This window comes from Synchiropus splendidus, chromosome 14 (assembly GCF_027744825.2).
Source record: "Synchiropus splendidus isolate RoL2022-P1 chromosome 14, RoL_Sspl_1.0, whole genome shotgun sequence".
Classification (NCBI taxonomy): Eukaryota; Metazoa; Chordata; class Actinopteri; order Syngnathiformes; family Callionymidae; genus Synchiropus; species Synchiropus splendidus.
The window spans coordinates 23370001-23390479 of NC_071347.1; the positions used below are offsets into that span (position 1 = coordinate 23370001).

Sequence of the window (20479 nt, forward strand, 5' to 3'; positions counted from 1 at the left end):
CCAGTTCAGTCAGTTGACAAACGTTCCGCTCTCTTTCAGTGTCACTTCTTGAATGGCTGCGTTCCGTTTTTCTATGGAGATGTTCCGAAGTCACAAGTGCAGAAACGCACCAAATGAATAAATAAATGTAGATGCTAAATAATAAATGCTGATGAAAATAAGTCCATCTTCATGATGCTGATGTTCGGTGAGTAGTTTCTGGGCTGTTTTGTTCCGGAGCTCCTCACGAGGGCGGAGCCTGACGGAGGTCTGGATGGGGGCGGAGTCTGAGAGCTAAAGGTGTGTTGAGCGGCTCAGTCAAACAGTAGCTGCTGATGTAGAGGCTCAGAAACAGGCTGGAGAGAGGTGGAGCTGGAGGTCGGCCATCTTTGTTTGTGTCCGCCCCGAATAGTGTGGAGCCAAAGGATTCTGAAGTCAGTGGCAGTGACTGGTTGGAACTGCTACGCTAGTTGTGATGGCAACATCGCCATCTGCTGGTGCAACCAGCCAGTGGTGCTGACGCTTCTGTGGGAGCCTCCCTCGCTCACAAAAGACACCTCTCAAAAAATGAGTCAGAAGAAGAAGAAATAAGGCTCACGCTGCTCAGAAAGGTTTGAATAGGATCAAAGTTTTCTCCAGAAAGTAAGAGACAGACTGAACTGAAGAGGTAGAAAAAACGCCTCACCTGTCCGAGGGAAAAGACAAACAATAAAAGAGGACACAGAAAGACAAACCGGACCTGAAACATGAGCAGAAGAACAGAGAGCAAGACATGAGAAAGGTGACTGGGAAAACCATTTGTTGCTCTGGAGGCGGGTCGGTCACAGCTGGAGGCAGAGAGGGGCCCGGACGAAGACGCTTGAGTCGGTGTGTGGGACGGTTGTGTGCAAATCCTGGGTTCAGAAGTGACGACACTGCGGTTTTCCTCTCACTCTGCCGACGACTGCCTGGGTGTGTGTGTGTGTGTGTGTGTGTGTGTGTGTGTGAGGTGTGTGTGTGAGGTGTGTGAGGTGTGTGTGTGTGTGTGAGGTGCGTGTGAGAGAGAGAGACCAGCAGGGAAATCAGCTGACACAAGGGCGGCCACACCTCGGTGCCCCTGCGTCTCTGACTGACGCCGACTCTCTCTCGCTTCACGCCGGTCCGTCCGTCCGTCCGTCCGTGGCCCCTCCCCCTCGGCTCCTCCTTTTGGGCGGGCTCATCAACATTCGCCCGCCGTGCTCCCCGGCGCCGTCTGACGGCGGCTGCTATTGTGAGCGAGTCGAGTCGCACAATCACGGCGGCTCTCTGGAGGAACTGGCTGATCCATATTCATGACTCGTCCGAGGAGTCGAAGACTCCATGTTCCCCGACTCTTCCTGCTCATGAAACAATGATGGAGAGGAGGGGCAGCTGGACCAGAGGGGGCGCTGTGAAAGAGCCTCACAAAAACGTCTCCGCCCATAAATAATGACTCAATGAATGAAATAGATTTTTTTCATGAAAAAGGATCCTCAATAAACAAAGAACTAAAACCCTGCAGCAGGAAAGTGGAGCGGCTGCGACGGCCAGTCACTGAGGTTGGGTCTGGACCTGCTCGCCGCTCTGACTTGACACGCGTCCGACTCGGTCAGGCGCTCTGATCTGCCAGCGCCGCGGCCCCTGGGCTCTGACCGCTTGTTTGTCGGGAGTCAGTGGCTGTAATTGGCTTCGCACCATCAACCCCGCGGCCTCATTACGCTGCGTAAATCCGCCGTGGCTTCTGATCCCTGCCCTGGCTTTAGCTTCCTGCTGGATGAAGGACCCGCTGCTCGCCGACCGGGTCCGCCACACCTGCAGGCGACACCTGAGCACGGCGGCGCCCTCTAGATCCCGGACGCTGTCCATGATCCGGTCGCTTGGTTCCGCTGCTGACGGCAGTCAGAGACTCGGTCCGGAGCAGCTGCTCGACAATAGATGAGCTGGACCGAGACGCATCTAATCCTCTCTCCTTCGACACAAGATGCTGCGATGAGTCGGCAGTTTTCCGCGCAGCTAATTGGTCCGGCTTTGTTAGCAGATCCACCCAAACATTGCAGAACAACATTCAGAACCTCGGTGTCCGCGAACGTTTGTTGTTCATATCTTCATGTCCAGTTTGGAGCGGGCCTTGTCCGGTTGCTGCTTCTGTGGAGAGCAGAACACGGCAGACGCTAGCGGCGCCGCGCTTCGGAGCAGGCTAGCAGTTAGCGTCGCGAGTTTTAGTTCCAACAGTCTCTGTGTCCACTGAAAATAGACAATTGTTCCCTTCAAAATGGTCTTTTCTCTCAGTATTTTCACGTTATTTTGAGTTAGATCCACAGTGAAAATGACTTTTGTCAGAGTAACGTTAGCTTGCAGTTTGCACTGCTGAGGCTCGCTGAAGACCAGAGGACGTGCTTCAGCCCTCAGCTGTCAGAGGAAGGTATAGAAGGAAGAAGCGTGAGGGAGACCTGGGCCCAACGCTGGGCAGCAGCTGCGTGTTCTCAGCGCCGGAGCAGAGCCGCTCCAGCAGAGGTGGATTCCCGAGCGAGTCAGACGGGGCTGCAGTCTCCGGGAGTCTGAGCCACGTGTTGCTGAGCCTCGCTACTCTTTCTCTCGCTCCTCCGGGACTCGTCTTTGTTTCACTCCAGTGGCAGAAAACCCAAAGTTCTTGTGCTGAATATTTCAGCAGCTGCTCCACCAGCTCTCGCTCTTCTTCTGAGCGCTGGCTCTTGTTGATACCAGACGAAGCAGACGGAGGAACAAGCTCTCTGAAGCTCCCGTCACGTGACTCGCCAGGAAGTGGGAGCCGGGAACGCTCGCTAATGGAAGTGGATGGGAGAAGGTCAGTGCTGGAGATCAGGACCCGCTTCCCTTCATCTGGTTCATCTAAAGTTCAGCTCTGCAGAGTGCGGCCTCCTCAGCTGCTCCTCTGGTCTTCGAGCTCCTCCAGGCAGCCCCACGCGTGGCAGGAGGTCTGCACCTCTCAGCCCGCCCCTGATGCCAACACTCTGACCTGAGCGCGATGCTCAGATCCAGGAGCTCCAGCTGAGAGAGAGAGAGCATCTCACCATCAAACACCGGATCATTCCAGAAACGTTCCGAGTCAGGAGGACAGGGACCTCCAGAGCTCCCAGCTCAAGTCTGAGGCCGACTCACCAGCTTCCCTGTCCATCATCTCCTCTGAGCTCAGGTCGCAGGGGCAGCAGCTGAAGCCAAGAGGCCCAGTCTCCTCTGTGACTGTAGGTCACCAACACTGGCCCTTCTGTCTCTCCGTTCATCTATTTTTCTTCTGAAAATATTCGCCTCATTCTAACAATACACTGGAATTATTAATACTTCTTTAGTCCATATTGCCTTCATAAAAGCTTCGGTCTAACTGATGCCTCTTCTGTATCATTCACTGTGACTCTTTCATCCTCAATATTGCGTCCAACGTGACAGTTCGCAATCGTTTTTTTTTTATTTCTCCGAATCGTTCTTTATTGATTTTCCAGTTCAGAGTTGAATAAAACGGTTCCAACACTTTTCACCAGGTCCCAGAGTGACTCTCTCTGAGGCTGAAGAGGAAGCGGCTGCACCTCCAGCAAGCCAACCTCACGGCGCCTGGGTCAGTGCTGGCGACGGCCGGTCACCGAAACACACCTGATCAAAGGCGTCTGTGTTAGCGCCTGGGTCAGTGCTGGCGATGGTCGGTCACCGAAACACACCTGATCAAAGGCGTCTGTGTTAGCGCCTGGGTCAGTGCTGGCGATGGCCGGTCACCGAAACACACCTGATCAAAGGCGTCTGTGTTAGCGCCTGGGTCAGTGCTGGCGATGGTCGGTCACCGAAACACACCTGATCAAAGGCGTCTGTGTTAGCGCCTGGGTCAGTGCTGGCGATGGCCGGTCACGAAACACACCTGATCAAAGGCGTCTGTGTTAGCGCCTGGGTCAGTGCTGGCGACGGCCGGTCACGAAACACACCTGATCAAAGGCGTCTGCGTTAGCGTAAACAGCGGTTTTGAGGATGGAAAAGGATGAAAGCTGAGTTGATCAGGGGAAGATGGCGCCGGCCGTCACCTGCTCCGGAGGGAGCGCGGCTCTCTGAGGACAACCTCGGCACTTGTTAGCGTGGGGGGGAAGTGGAGGTACGAGGGGGGTTAGTGAGCGGCTCGTTTCAAACTTAACGTTCCACTCATTTGAAGCCTGATCTGAGGTTCCACCCACACAGGCGCCGCTTCACTGGAGGAGCAGGGAATCAAACCCGTTTTCATCTGGAGGAACTTCACGTTCAGATCCAGGAGTCTCTCGCCAGGAGTGGCGCGAGGCGGGAACGCCGCCGCGGGGGGCTGAGGGAGGATCCTCAGATGATCCCAGTCGGTTTGAACTGGGGCGATGCTCCCCGACACGCCGAGCGCCAGAGTATGTTCTGAGCCTTCGGTCGAGTCTGCTGCACTCACTCCTTCACCTCCGCCGTCGTGGTCGCCATGCTAACGGCTAGCGTGAGCGAGTGACGTTTCTCAGTGACTGACCTCCCTCAGAACTGGTTACACTCTGCTCACGTCATGCATCACTGGCTGCCGTGGGGTGTTGTGTTTCCCGCGCATCCAGCGCCTCTGCAGCCTCTGGCATCGGCACTTAGTCAGGAGACGGTTGTTTAAAGTGTGAAACGTATCTGCGGCTTCCTCCGGTCACCAGCGTCAGACATCCCACCAATCACAGCGCTTCCATGCCGCCAGTGTGGCGACTGGCCAGTTGTGGTTAAGACTACGCCGGTAAACAAACATGGCGGCCGAGCTACGGCTGCAAAAGGCTCGAGAGTCGGTGAATTTTGGTCATGTTCTGCGAAATCACTGGGCGGAAACACTCTCTTCATGGAGACCAGAGATGGGACGAGGAGACACAGGCACCGGTGACGGGGCCCGCCTGCCGTGTGGAGGCCATTTGTCCATGTTCTGCAGCTCTGCGCCTGAGACAGACCCTCCCTCACCTGTGTGGCGGCGGAGCAAAGAGCGGGACGCTAGAGCGCCGTCATGTGAGTCAAACACGTTGACAGCGAACGGCGTTCACGTCTGGTTTGAGCTGAAGTGCAGCCGACACCTGAGCCTGAATCAACTCTGGCGTCAGAAGAGCAGCAGTGTCCCGCCGTGATTCACGCTGTGGTCCCTGGTCGCTCTGCTGCAGTGTTGGGAGGAGAGGCTCGACGCGCGGTCAACTGTGCAACACAGCGGCAGAGTCCAGCTGCCACGAGTCCAGCTGCGCCGAAACGTGTGCACTGCGCCACCGCTCCTCGCTCCGCCGCAGCCGCGCTGCTTGGTTCACTGCGCTCCGTCAGGCCGGCTAATCGAGTGGCGATTCACCGCTATCTCTGTGCAGAGAAGCGCATTGATATCACGTCTGCGCTGATGGAACACACTGCATTTTCTAATATCGGCACCATCCATGAAAGTGGCGCTAGATCAAAGGCCAACCTGCCGAGCACAGATCCATGTCCATGGATCAAAGGAATATCAATCGAGACATCCATCTACTACAGTATGTGAATTGTCACAGCCCAATCACATGCACATGTCTGTCCCTCTATCCTTGTGAGGACCTCCTCTCCTGGCCACCAGCCTCTCCCCCTGAACACATGGCTCACCTGAAGCACACACTTGAAGTTTTAACCCTCAAACGGAGACTTAATATTTTGGGGTCCCCACAAAGACATGCGCTCCAGTGACAGCAGTAGTAAACCAGGCACACACACGCTGCAGTGAAAGTGGAGATTCCCCGCCACACTGGTGAGTCATCGCCGTAATTAGAAGTTGTTGTTCATGGCTCTTTCCTGAGGTGCAGCCTGACTCTCCTGAGGACCTCACAGCAATGTTGCATCAGTAATGACTTGAGAAGGTCCGTGGGAACCTAAGGAACATGGTGACGGCGGCTCCTGGAAAGACCTCTGGAGACAACATTCCTCATGGAGTTCAGTGGCGAGGGGCTCGGGGTGGGGGGGCGCAAACACGCTTGTCTCTCTCTGTCCTTGTGGGGACCTCTCCTGGCCATCACCCTTTCCCCAGCCTCTCCCCCCACCTGGACCAGGTCTCTGGACCAGACTGGACCTGGTTATTTTGATGTTTGAACCCTCAAAACCTTGGGAGGACCGGACAAAATGGCCTCGCCAAGCAAAATGACCTCACAAGAAGAGTGTCTTGTCAAAGAGAAGAATGTAGACACACCGATGTTCCTCCCGGGTGTCGTCACCCATGTTAATGTTGTTAACTTCCACACACTGGTGTTTTGATGAAGGTCTCCATGGAGAGCTCTGCTGGGACCTGTGTGCGTGTGTGTGTGTGTGTGTGTGTGTGTGTGTTGGGGTGGAAGGGTCACTAGGAGACGTGCGCGTCATCACTCAGGTTCAGATTGACATCTTGAGAAAAATAGCTGCAGGTCTGATCAATTTGAATCTTCTCCCCTGAGAGAGAGAGAGAGTGTGTGTGTGAGTGTGTGTGTGAGTGAGAGAGAGAGTGTGTTTGTTTGTCAGGTGTGGAGAGCAGCAGACATCAGCAGCATTTCGGTCCAGTCAGCAGTGATCCTGCCAGCCTCCGCCCGGCCGAGCTCATGAATAGATCAGTAGTGAGTGTGTGCGAGTGTGAGTGAGTGTGTGTGTGAGTGTGTGCGAGCGTGTGCGAGTGCGTCGCCTCAGATTTCTGGAAATGTGAGCCGCACTCGTATCGACGGCTTGGAAGTTAAATCAGAGCAGAGTTTGTGAAGCGTCAGGTCGTTCCACTTGCTCTCTGACTTGGGGACAGTGGTGGTCATGCTGCGGCTGGGGGGCTGTTTCAGGGTCATAGATAGGGTCGAGGTTTCTGGCCCGCTGCCTGCTCCTGTCCTGCGTGTGGAGGAGCCCTGCTGGAGCGGCTCACTCCGGCCAGTCATGAATGTCACGACCGCGTTGGTTGAACAAGCCCAGCAGTTACCAGGCTCACACACACACACACACACACACACGTGATTCGTTTGAGCGAGCAAATGTTCCCAGCACTTTCACCTCCGTCTGTGGCGCTCACACACACACACAGATCAGTCACTCTGCCAGCAGCTCACCTTCACCGCGGCAGATGAAAGTCGCCACAGCTGCAGAACAAACCCGACAACAGGCAATGACACGCATCGCAGTGCCAAGTCTGGATCCTCAGAGGCCAGCGGGCCACCCCTGAGTGCTAGCATCACTTAGCCTACATGCTAGCATCCCTGACACCACAGCTCCCTGTTTAGTTACAGGTTAGCGTGAGTGAGATCACCAGGAAGATGAACAGTTAGCACTGATGTTAACATAAGGAGCTAGCGTCACTAGCAGTATGACAGCATCACCAGCACCATAGTTAAATCACTGTCCAGGTAGCAACGTAATGCTAGGAGTTGGCATCACTACACAGAGTTAGCCTCACTGAGGTTAGAGGTTTTGCTTAATGAGCAACAACAATTATTCATTAGCATCACTGAGAATAAAACATGACGAGATAGCATGATAGCTAGTTAGCCACACTGCACAGGCAGCGTGAAGCTAGGCACCAGTCAGGACACCATGCTATTTGCATGACACGCAGCGCAACAGGTTAGCATCACTTAGAACGTTTACAACAAATTAGCATTATTTATTGACACCGCATCAAATGCAACGCGCAGTAGTGCAGCTAATTACATCGGATTAAATAAAGATGATGCGTTAGCATCAATGTCGCAACGCAATGTGAAGAGCTAGCATCACATCTAAAGTGGCTACCAAGTTGTTGAGTGGCTGAACTGCAGCAGAAGATGAGCTAACGTTAGCACGACGCGCTGCTCGAACCAACGCGAGACTTGGTCAAGTCCCCGCCAGCGGTGGCTTCGTCGTTGCGTCGTGTCGTCCACTCTGCGTCGTGTCGTTCTCGCTCTACTGACAGAGGCAGGATTCCGCTCCAGTCAGCGACAACAAACAAATGTGCAACAAGCTGGCGCATTAGCAGAAACAAGGTCATGGGATGCTTCCGTTTCATCAGCGTTTCATTATTTATTTGCGTTGTAAATCAGAGCAACAGACACCGGTCCCCAGAGAGCAGCAACACTTGGTTGGTCTGAAGGAGAGAAGGACGGTTTCCACAGCAGCAGAGATGGAGTTGTGGAAAACACGGCCCGGACTACGGGACTTCAGCGTGGTGAGCGTCACCACAGCGGCTCTGCTCAGCAGTCCTGACCCCCTGTGGGTGGGACCTCCGGTCCGGAGCTCACCGGACACCACGAACCCTCAGAGTGGCGTGAAAATCTGGTTCATCAAACCAAGAGAAAACAAAAACTCACTAAGAAAGGAGACGCTGTAGAGAAACACACTGGAGATCAGCCACTGCGTTTGAAACCAGGCTAAATGTGTTTTGTTTTTAAAGAAACAACTTCCTGCTGAAAGAAAAACCTGCAGCCCTGGTCTCTGGTCACATGACTGCGGCCATGTTTGGGTGGGTCTGCGCGAGCCGACCCTCAAATGAAGCCTCCTTCATCTCCGTCTGATCCGCGGCGCTCAGTCTTGGTTCAGACATCAAAAATTCATCTGGAGGAGCGGCCCATCACTTGTCAGATCAGTGGTCTCCTCTGCAGCTGCCCCAGTCCCGAGCTCTTCCCCGCCTCTTCTGAGGAGACGCTGAGCTCCGTGCTGGAGTCTCAGCTGTGAGGTGACCCCTGGTGGTGGGACGTGCCGCCACATGCTTTTTTCATGTCTCTTCTCGGGCTCGGAGCTGGAGTAGATCATCTGGTCGGAGCTCCAGCTCCTCTGGTCCTCAGTTGTCCGCCGTGTTGCAGAGGGACCGGCCTGCAGCTGGGCCGCAGCCGTCCCAGGAAGACCCTCCTTGAAAGGTCTGGGGGAGTCGGTGGCTGAAGAAGTGCGGTTCTGGTTGAAGAGCCAGCTCCCACTCATGTGGGGGACTGGACCAGACAGGGGTCCTTTGGGTGAGAGGGTGAGGGGTCAGAGGGAGTAGAACATAGTCACATTAGAGCTTTCTCAAATGATCCTGGACCACCTGGTCTTCTTTAGCTGCCGTGGTGTTTTGGACAGAAGCTCGAGACCCTCAGGAGATGGGTCCGTAAGTTGGAAGGTTGGACCGTCGCATGAGGTCTGGAGGTCCTCACGAGTGCTCTGGGAGACTCCTCCCTCCAGCATGATCATCTCAACCCTGCCCTCACTTGAGAACACGACCTTCAGGAGCATGTCGAAGGTCATCTCCACAGATCCAAAACTGGACTGAGAGACTCGGCGTATTCGTGGCCTCTCACTCCTCCACCGGTCTGAAGAATGTCCTCATGTGCGGGCATCTCCCCCCCATGCTCCCCCCGCCCCCCTCTGGTGTTGGAGAGGTCCATTCAGATTCAGGCCGACTGCTCTCATCTGGACTCACCTTGACACATCCGACTAATGGGAAAAGTGTGAGTGGAGCCTCCGCGGGTGATTTACATTCTGACTCGCAGCATCAGGGTCCAGTCATTTATTTACCGCACCTGGACTTCCTGTCTAATGAGTCGCTGGGTCCTGTCCAAAGGCCTCACCAGACCCAAGTTCCCCCCCTGGTCCCGGGAGGCGGGAGGATCCGTGAACACTCCAGTCCCGCGGTTGTTGCTTCGGTCAGAACCTGGTGCTCAGCAGTGTCTTCACTGGTCAAATGTTAGCATGTTGCTAGCCTCCACACAGGTCACGCATCACTGAGCAGTCAGGTGAACCGCTGCAATGCATCCTGGGTACTTTCATTCAACAGTTGTTTGGTAATCCCTGTCTGTTTTGATCCCGGGTAACACGTTTAGCCGTGAGCAAACAGCTAACATTGCTATGTGTGTATGTATGACACCCTGCAGACATCTGCAAATAAACAAAAGAAACTTCATGAGTTGCCGGCGGAAATGCCCCGCCCTGAGGACCGAGCGCTGAGAGCATCTTAGCTAGCATGGGCGCTGCTTTAGTGCCTGGCAGGCTGTTGCTGTGACGTACGCTAGCTGATGTACCGCGGCCGTTAGCTCGGGCTTTACCTTCATGGAGGCGGCTGAAGCGTAGCCGCAGCGCTAACACGACCTGCTGACTCCCTGCTGCGCTGCTAACTGAAGGACGCTACATGTTGTGACGTCAGGACGACCCAGACTAGCTCGGGCTTCTCAGACTCCTCAGACAGCAGCTGGTGTCTCTGACTCTGGTCTCTGGGCACCAGCTCAGCAGGCGAGCTCTCTGAGCGCCAGAACGCTAGCCGTTAGTGAGCTGGTGCGTTCACGGAGCGGAAGAAGGTCCCCCTGCACCCGCTGCATCTTCTGGTGCGTCACACCGCTGATGCTGGAGCGTCCACCTGGAGACCCTGGCACCTTCTCAGGAACCTTCAGGGTCACACGAGGCTCTCTCGGAGGTTCGAAGTCAGATCTGACATGTGGCCAGACCTGAGGTGGACTTTGTGAGTCCTGAAGCAGCGGGCGACTCGGAGGTGACCTCCAGGACTGGTGTGCTCTGCGGCTGGCTGGTCATCTCCCGCTTCATGAAAAGTTGATGGTGGTCAGTGAAGCCGGTAATGTGCAGCTCCGGGATCGATGGGAGGAAGGAGCCGCAGGTGAGTGTGGAGCTCAGGCTTGATGAAATGTGAAGGTCCCAGGAGGAGCTGCGGCGAGCCACGTCCCCCTCCATCAGCATCTGCTGCTCACCTGCCGCCGCCGCCGCGCTCTGACTCTCAGTGGCGGCGACAAGCCCCCGCTGAGCCGCCGCACGCTTCGCCCCGGTTTTCCTGCCGCCACGCTCACTAATGGTGACACCAGCATCTGCACTTGTCACACACACGTCGCTCACACGCTCTGCTGTCCTGAAGAGCTCCGCTCCTCCGTCGCCTCGCCGCGCTTCCCTCGCCACGGCGGCGGCTAATGAGCCGCTTAAGAGGACACGAAGTGCGAGTCACATGAGGAGGCGTGAGTCCAACTCCGTGAGGAGGCGAGTCCGAGACATGTGAGGCGTGAGTCCGACTCGGTGAGGAGGCGAGTCCGAGACATGTGAGGCGTGAGTCTGAGTCCGTGAGGAGGCGAGTCCGAGACATGTGAGGTGTGAGTCCGACTCGGTGAGGAGGCGAGTCCGAGACATGTGAGGTGTGAGTCCGACTCCGTGGGGAGGCGAGTCCGAGACATGTGAGATGTGAGTGTGACTCGGTGAGGAGGCGAGTCCGAGATATGTGAGTAGGTCCGAGTCTGACTTGGTGAGACGAGTCTGACACTTGTGAGGTGTAAGACTGAGTCCCATTTGATGTGAGTCTGACACGTGAGGAAACAAGTCCGAGTCACCTGTTGCTCTGGTAAGGTAAGGTAACTTTATTGTCAAATATGCTACAGTACGAGACATATAGCATGGATGAAATATCTGTTCTGAAGCCATTGACAAAACGTATAGCTAAATAATGAAACTAATGAACCATGTAAATGCAGCGTGTGGGTTCCAGTCTGAGTCCTGGTGCAGGTGGGTCATGTGTTGAGGTGGGGAGGCTGGGGAAAGGGTGGGGGAGGTCCTCACAGGGACAGAGGGATGCAAACGTGTGAGTATGACCTGCTCACTGACGGGTGAGACGTTGAAATGAGGCAGAAGAGAGAGACGTGTCGACAGAGAAGAGCTGCCGGAGCCTCACTGGTGGAGGGGGACAAGCTTCTCTGGGAGGGGGACAGGCTTCTCTGGGAGGGGGACAAGCATCTCTGGGAGGGGGACAAGCTTCTCTGGGAGGGGGACAAGCTTCTCTGAGAGGGGGACAAGCTTCTCTGAGAGGGGGACAAGCTTCTCTGGGAGGGGGACAAGCTTCTCTGAGAGGGGGACAAGCTTCTCTGAGAGGGGGACAAGCTTCTCTGAGAGGGGGACAAGCTTCTCTGAGAGGGGGACAAGCTTCTTTGGGAGGGGGACAGGCTTCTCTGAGAGGGGGACAAGCTTCTCTGAGAGGGGGACAAGCTTCTCTGGGAGGGGGACAAGCTTCTCTGAGAGGGGGACAAGCTTCTTTGGGAGGGGGACAGGCTTCTCTGAGAGGGGGACAAGCTTCTCTGGGAGGGGGACAAGCTTCTCTGGGAGGGGGACAAGCAGCTGAGACTCAGAGCAGAGCCTGTGCTGCTCCTGCAGCTCATCCGACGTTTTGTTTCACAACAGGAGCCGCTGCGTTCGAGGTCACCTGCGTGAGGTGCGCTCCCGTCCTCCAGAGGGAGGACTGAGGGAAACACACACACAGAAAGAGGAAGGTCAAAACTGAAATAAAAGAAAAATAAAGAGGGGAAATCCAATACGCATTTCAAATAACAAAGAAACTAGATGGAAAACTAAAATATCAGGAGGGAAAATGAACGAGCCAAAATAAAAATGTGAACTCAAAATGAATTAAAGGAATGAAAGGAAAATGAATGAGAAGTGGAACTAAAATAAAAGGAGCAGAAGAGGCCACACGTGATGGAGAGGCTTCCTGCAGCAGCAGCAGCATGTGTCTCCAACTCTGTCCTTAATATGGCAGAGTTTCTCCTCACGTCTTCAGTCGATCGTCTGAAGCACGCTGCAGCAGTCGAGCGAGTTTCTGCTCGCACCGTCAGCGAAGGCATCGCCGCCGTGACCTCAAACACAGACCCAGTTTCAGCAGATCCAGATTTGATAAAAGACGCGGCGGCGCCGTGACCCGGAGCCTCGGCGCGCCGCACCTTCACATCACACGCCGGATCCGCCGCCGAAAAATGGGACGGTGGAAGAAAGTCACTTCAGATGTGCCATCACAACAGCAGTCACGTGACCCCGCTGCTTCCTGCCTGCGACGCATCATCAGAGCAGCAACTTCTGAATCCTTCAAACCAAAGTCCCTGACAGAAAGCACCGGGGGAGAAGGCAATATCGATGTGACCAAACCTGGACTCCACATAACAGGAGACAGGAAAATACGTCCGCAACGGCAAACAAATAAGTTCAAATGAAAAAACCATCAAGTTGAAGTTGAGGCTGGAAACAAAACAAGATCCAAAAGACTTTTACGTAGTGATATTACGTGACATCACACTTATTTAACAAACATTTCAACCCCAGAATCTGCCAGGATAAAAAAAAGTCAGTATCAGGAAAGTCAGCAAACGTGAAGTGGCATCCGAAAAGTCAGCGTGTGTTGTCCTCTCTCTGCCCCCAGTGCTGCGTCCTGCCGCGCCAGCCTCCACCAGAAGGTGTCACTCCATCTACAAGGGCTTCGCTCAGTGCCTGATGGCTCTGGGAGACAGCCTGACCGACAGCGCCCGCAAGGACGAGGACATGCACGAGATCCACTCCATCTGCAGGTGGGTGACCCCAACACAGCAGGCTGCGCGGGTGTGAGCGGAGGGAGCCACTTCCTGCCTCTGCAGCAGCAATACTGCCAGTGAATGTGAGAAGGAAGGAGGGGGCGGGGCCTCCATGTGAGGAACCGGTCCCTGGAAACCTTTGCTGGATCGAGTGCGAGCGTCCGTCAGAAACAGGATCCGGCGCCTCCTCCACCGGCCTGATGGCTCCGTCCACCAGGAGAGTCACGGCTGCAGCAAAGCACTCGTGCTATTGTTGAGCAGTGACGGAGGGATGTTCACGCACGGGCTCCGTGGTCTGAGGCCCGGCGCCTCCCTGCTCCAGGCTCAGGACTGGCATCAGCCAGGCTCCTGCTCCTCACTCAGCAGTGTTGGCTGAAGCTTTTCCTCACTACTGCACTCCTCCAGTCTTCATGGCTGGTCCATCAGGACCCTCACTGCTGCCTCCTCTCCTCTCCTCTGAGGACCACTCTGAGGACCACTCTGAGGACCACTCCGAGGACCTCTCTGAGGACCAGTCTGAGGACCTCACTGAGGACCTCACTGAGGACCACTCTGAGGACCACTCTGAGGACCTCTCTGAGGACCAGTCTGAGGACCACTCTGAGGACCACTCTGAGAACCTTTCTGAGGCCCACTCTGAGGACCTTTCTGAGGCCCACTCTGAGGACCTCTCTGAGAACCTTTCTGAGGACCACTCTGAGGACCTTTCTGAGGCCCACTCTGAGGACCTCTCTGAGGACCTCTCTGAGGACCACTCTGAGGACCTCTCTGAGGACCAGTCTGAGGACCTCACTGAGGACCACTCTGAGGACCACTCTGAGAACCTCTCTGAGGCCCTCTCTGAGGACCAGTCTGAGGCCCTCTCTGAGGACCACTCTGAGGACCTCACTGAGGACCACTCTGAGGACCACTCTGAGAACCTCTCTGAGGCCCTCTCTGAGGACCACTCTGAGGCCCTCTCTGAGGACCACTCTGAGGCCCTCTCTGAGGCCCTCTCTGAGAACCACTCTGAGGCCCTCTCTGAGGACCACTCTGAGGACCACTCTGAGGACCACTCTGAGAACCTCTCTGAGGCCCTCTCTGAGGACCTCTCTGAGGCCCACTCTGTGGAAGTCTCCGAGGCCCTCTCTGAGGACCACTCTGAGAACCTCTCTGAGGACCTCTCTGAGGACCACTCTGAGGACCACTCTGAGGACCACTCTGAGAACCTCTCTGAGGACCTCTCTGAGGACCACTCTGAGGACCTCGGAGGAGCTGTCTTCTTGGAGATGAACTTTCCCTCCCTGCAACATGAATGACAGGGAACATCATCAGCAACACCAGTGTGAAGACTCTCTCTCTGGCTCTTCTCGCTCGCCCGGTATTTTCGGCACCAAAATGTGAGCTCAGTGAGAAAAACATTGTGGACCCTGGAGTGGATTTCAGCGAGTTAAACCAACAGGTCTGATCAGGCGGCGCGTGTGCTGCGCTGCCATCCGTCCCTTGTAGCGTGTAAAAGCTTCATTCATAATAGATGGGGAGAGAGTGCTGCGCGCCGCGGCAAACTTCTGCGTCCCGCCTCCAGCATCCACGTCCGCCCGCGCCTCGGATGACTCGGACACGCCGCCGCGTCAACAGGACCTGACAGAGACGCCGCTCGGATCATTAATGGATTAACTCTCAGCTGGCGAGGGAACGATCGCGAGGAGATGGATGAAGTGGAGGAGCGCGGGAGAGGGGGCGGGGCAGGGGGCGGGGACAACAGTCATGACTCGTTACACAACTTGTGTGAGCTGAGCACTAATGAACCTCCATGGAGAGAGGAAAAGCTCTGCTGCTGCGGTGATGATGTCTGCTGATGATGTGGTGATCTGTGAGTGAGGAGGAGCTTGGAGAAGAAGAAGGAAATCCAGAGGCCCGGGTGACGGACCAGAGGGGCGGAGAGAAGACCCGATCCAAGTCCTCAGATCCGCATCGGAATCAGACACGATAATATCTACCCGATACCCGAACCAGGCCACATGCTGCTGATACGGATGGTGGGACGGATGTGGGCCGGATCTGGGACCCAGTAGGACACTCAAGTCACTGGCCCAGATCCGGCCCACATCCGTCCCAGCAGCATGTGGCCTGGTTCCTCCGGTCCAGCTGTCAGGGCAGGTGCTGGTCTTCCTCCCAGCCTTCCGTCCTCTGAAGACAAACTGCGGGATCTGATCCGGCGCAGGAACCTCTCAGTCGCTGTGTGACTTCACACACGACGCTGGGATTAAATATTGAAGCCACCTGACAGTCGCTCTGCATCTCTCCACGCCGCCGCCGGGTCAGCGACAGTTGGAACCACTCGGCTCGTCACCTTCATCAGAACCGGCGGAGCATTTTGGGCCTTAAGTAGCGCAGGGTGTTTGCTGTGCCAGTTTCCGGCGAGCTGTCAGGGAAACAAATACTGTTGTCAGCACCGACGCTTGCTCGCACGCCGTGCTGCAGGCCCTGCATAAGTCATGAGAATCCATCTGACGGCTTCAGGAGACACCGCCCCGGAAACCCGTCGCGAGTTGACCATCTCTCATGAGGACCCGAACCTCGGTGGCTCCAGATCTGGTCATGACCAGCTGAGGATGCAGATGGTGAACAGCCTCCTGCCGATGAGTTGGTGCCAGACAAAGTGCTGGACTTGTGACGGTGTCATGGGTTGGAATCCCTCAGAACCCACCCCAGCGCTGGTCCCCGCCCCCTGGACCCCGACATGGGTCAACACCGGGGCGGCCCCTCACACCAGCCTCCCACCTCTCTGAGCAACCTCAGGCTGGAGAACAGTCCAGCGGAGCTCCAGGACCACTGGACCTTCCCTCCACATCTGCTCCAGACCTCCATGGACCCTCTGGATTTGGTGAACCTGGTTGGGACCGTGAGGACCTGCTGGGGCACCTGCTCCCCCCTCTGTGGGTCACTCGAACCCCTCCACCATGAGGCCCCTCTCCCTCCTGCCCTCAGCTCACTCCAGTACAAGTACCAATGGTCTTGTAATGCCAAGGTAGTTCTTCATGTATTTAGGGGAATATTTTCCAAGACTCCAGTCTGGCGCCCACATCCCCCCCACGTTGCCTCAGCTCTGCTGTTAAGCCTCTCTTATTCCTCCAGGTCCCAATTAAACTCACTAATCCAGCAACCTCACCACCTTCACAGAGGGGACACACACACTCCCATCCTCCTCTCCTCCTCCTCCTCCTCTCCTCTCCTCCTCTCCTCTCCTCCTCTTCCTCCTCCTCTTCCTCCTCCTCTTCCTCCTCCTCTTCCTCTTCCTCCTCTTCTCCTCATCTCCTCCTCCTCATCTTCTCCTTCCCTCTCCTCCTCTTCCTCCTCCTCCTCCTCATACACCTCCTCCTTCTCCTCCTCCTCTCCTCATCCTCTTTTCCTCCTCATCTCCTCCTCTTCTCCTCCTCCTCATCTCCTCATCTCCTCATCTCCTCTCCTCCTCTCCTCCTTCTCTCCTCCTCCTCTCCTCCTCATACTCCTCCTCCTCTTCCTCATCTTCTCCTTCCCTCCTCCTCTCGTCCTCCTCATCTCCTCTTCTTCTCCTCCCTCTCCTCTTCTCCTCCTCTCCTGTCCCCCTCCCTCTCCTTATCTCCTCCTCATCTGTTTCTTCTCCTCATCTCCTCCTCCCTCTCCTCTTCTCCTCATCTCCTCCTCCTCATCCGTTTCTCCTCCTCATCTCCTCTTCTCCTCATCTCCTCCTCTCCTCCTCCTCCTCCTCATCTTCTCCTTCCCTCCTCTTCTCCTCATCTCCTCCTCCTCCTCATCTCGTCCTCCTCCTCCTCCTCCTCATCTTCTCCTCCTCATCTCCTCCTCCTCTTCTTCCCCTCACCTCCCCTCCACCTCAGCACCAGCACCTCCATCAGAGGTGGCTAATGGGGGGTGGGGGGTGTTCCTGCTCAACATCCTCACCAGCCTGTGTGTGAATGAGAGGATTTGCATCTAGGCCAAGGCTGCTCCATTGTCAGTGCTCCTCCCCGGAGTGACAGCGGTGGCGCTGAGGAGGGAAGACTCCTCACGCTCGCCAATTACTAACCAGAGAATTCATTAGCAGCCCCTTCACTTGGACTGGTCTGTTTGTAAACGTGGCACTTGGACCAGACCTTTGTCAGCAGCCGCTCCGACTCGGGTTTGACTGTGACGAGTCACGGTTACAGCAGAAGCGGTCAGGTGTCAACAGGAGGGCGACAGCTGGAGCCCCGTGACTCTCACTGCCGGGAAATCGCTCACGTTCCACTTACGCTCAACCTTGCACACCGATCCGGATCTGGGCGGAGCCTTCTGTCTGCAGTACCACTGGAAACCATGGGGGGCGGTGTTGCTGTTACTCCCCGCTAGGTAGAGCTAATGCAGTCCTTCTGACATAGTGGGGGGGGGGGAGTCCCCCAGGGGTTTGCTGTACTAGAATAAAGTGTAGTTGCACATCCTCTCATGTTTTTTCAGGCAAACTGATGCACTTTAAGTCTGTTACAGACCAAAAAAACAATGTTCCTGAAGTTACTCTTCATTGGAAGTTGATCTATAGGACTTTCTTTTTTCTTTTCTTTAATGTTAACAAGGATACAGTGTTATGCAGCGGTGCACTGATCGTTACTTTATAGACAAATGACACTACTTACTGAGGCGGCCTGAGTTCCTCCTTCCTGCGGGGGGCGCCACACAACATAATTGAGAAGCACTGCACTGATAAGACATAACTGACTGACATAACAATGGCGGAACCTCTCCGTCCTCCAGTGGCCATGTATTTCACTGCCTCACCGACCACCGCCTCCTACAACGCTGCCTCCGTCTCCTCTTCTACTGACTCCACAGTCGCCATGTTGCTTTTGACCCTGGGCTGCTCCCCCTGCTGGATATATGGGTGAACAGCAACGTAAACAAGGCATGGAAGCATGTGACCGGTGCCAGGAAAAGGACGGCTACATTTCCGTACATAAAGGAGCAGGAATGGGCCGCAACTCTGACTTGTTTTGACAGGAAGATGGCACCTCGCCTGTGAAAACACATGTGAGAGCTAGCTCAGTCTAGCTTGATCGTTGACAGATTAGCAGTGGACCAACCACACCAAGAGAAACTAGCGATCTTAGCCTGAGCGCTACTAACTTAGCATTAAGTGCTAACTAGCTAATTAGCACGGCTCAACAGTTGTTTGAAGTGGCGAGCAGCTTCAGGCTGTTAGCCAGTTCAGAGGTTAGATTAGCAACTTAGCGTATTCTGAAAGAGAGTGAAGGTCAAAGACAGACTGATGGGAGTCGCGGAGCAACGTAGCTCTGCCAGCCGGTTTGATCTGGTTCAGACTCCTGGACTAGCTGCTGCCAGCCTCGCTGGTTACAGACCGGTGGGACGCCACGCTAGCTAGCACACATGCGTTCCACGTCAGATCCACCGCAGGAGAAACCTGAAACAACCTGAAGAGCAAAGCCTGTGATTCATTTCTAAAACATCAGAGCAGAGAAGAAACTTTAAAGCAGAATTTTGGAGGAACAGTCAAGGTGGGAGCCTCGCTGCTGAAGGTCGCCGAAAAGATGGATGCGAGATGGAACTTTTAGTGTTTCCACCTCAGAATGTTTAAAAAAGCGGCGGCAAGGTCAAGTTTGCGTTTCCTTGGCGACAAACAAAAGCAGTTTTTCCCGCTGGAGCCTCCTCACAGGAGCGTTTTTGTCTGGCCTTTAGTTCCTCCCTCCACAGGTTCAGATAAGACTCGTCTCAGAGTCTCATTTGCATGCCGCCGTTCGGAAGAGAGAGCGCTGCGAACAAAGACACCTATATTCCCCAGTCCACCGTTTCTCCCTGTAATCCCGCCGACGTAATCATTTCAAGCGGCACAAAGGCGGATTTATTTCCACTTTGCCTCAAATGTTGTCAGATGGAGCGCCGCGTGAACCCGGCTTTAATTGCCTGCGCTCAAGTGTTGCCCAGTAAAAATAGTGGCGAGTGTAAATGGAGCCTTTTGTGTGGCTGAAGGAAACACGTTGACCCGGCAGCCTTGACCCAGGCCGCCGCGCTGGCTCGGCCCATTCTCCTGGAAACTCTGGAGCCTTTTCTCTTCACGTGTTTTCTGCCTCGCTCGGCCTTGGAGGCCAGTCACGACGCGCTCGCTGAATCAGCTCTCTGGAGTTTGGGAGCGATGGCTGTCAACATGTTGCCAGCAGAGGAGAGCTTCCCTTTCCCCGGACGCCGTCCAGCTTCCATCGAACCAGGTCCATCTGCAGAGCCTGGATCACGGTCCACCACCTCTGACCTCCCACTGTCCAACAATTTGGGTGAATTCCAATTCCATCCTCCATCCTCCTTCCTCCTTCCTCCTTCCTCAACCCTCAACCCTCAACCCTCCATCCTCCATCCTCAACCCTCCATACTCCATCCTTCATCCTCCATCCTTCATCCTTCATCCTTCATCCTCCATCCTCCATCCTTCATCCTCCATCCTCAACCCTCAACCCTCAACTTCGATCCTCCATCTCATCCCTCCACCTCAGTTCTCAACCTCACTCCTCAAAACCTAGAGTTGAGGAAGGTTTTGTTCCGAAGAAATGGGCCACTCTGTAATGCAGGTTCAGGTTCATATAGGCTGCCATCTTGATAAAGCTGAGAAAAATGACCATTTTGTCGTGTTAAATGACCTAAACGATAGCGACGTAGCTCGTCCGCTCCAGCCGCTTGTGACAAAACATTGTGAAATACAAATAAAAATCCATCAGGACAGCAGGACCTGAGGACAGCAGGACCTGAGGACAGCAGGACCTGAGGACAGCAGGACCCCAGGACCCCAGGACCCCAGGATCCAAGCAGCGTCAGGTTCCTTGCTGAAGCTCCTGGAGCTAACACGGTCACCCGCTCCCATCACACCAGCACATGCTAACCAGGTGATCCAGGTCGACCAGTCGGACTAAGAGCAGCCCTGAACCTCCACAGACGCTTGCATGCAGTTAAAAGTGTGATCTTCCCCTGAACACGGGCAGCAGTGGGATGATGGGGGCGGTCATGTGACACGTTTGGAATCACGTTGCCTGAGCAAATCCTGCTTGTTTTGCGGGCGATGAAAGGACCACGCCACTCGCGCTGCTCTCCGGTGACCTCAGAGAGGAATAACCGGGTCCTCTCAGGGTCGCGCCGCAGACGCTCTGAGCCGCGCCGCATTAACAGAAAATTTCACATGAATCCATCCTGATGCATTTTTAACTCGCCACGACCTCGGTCAGCGCTCCGCGTGATTCACAGCCAGA

General features: G+C 55.2%; 1 protein-coding gene across 1 annotated transcript in view; it reads left to right on the plus strand.

The window, feature by feature from the left end:
• nrn1la (neuritin 1-like a) overlaps positions 1–20479 on the plus strand; it is a 31236-nt gene that overhangs the window by 5791 nt on the left and 4966 nt on the right. Inside the window, exon 2 of the mRNA XM_053885749.1 lies at positions 13094–13238. Within this exon, the coding sequence (XP_053741724.1) occupies positions 13094–13238 (145 nt within the window). The remainder of the gene's footprint in view (positions 1–13093; positions 13239–20479) is intronic.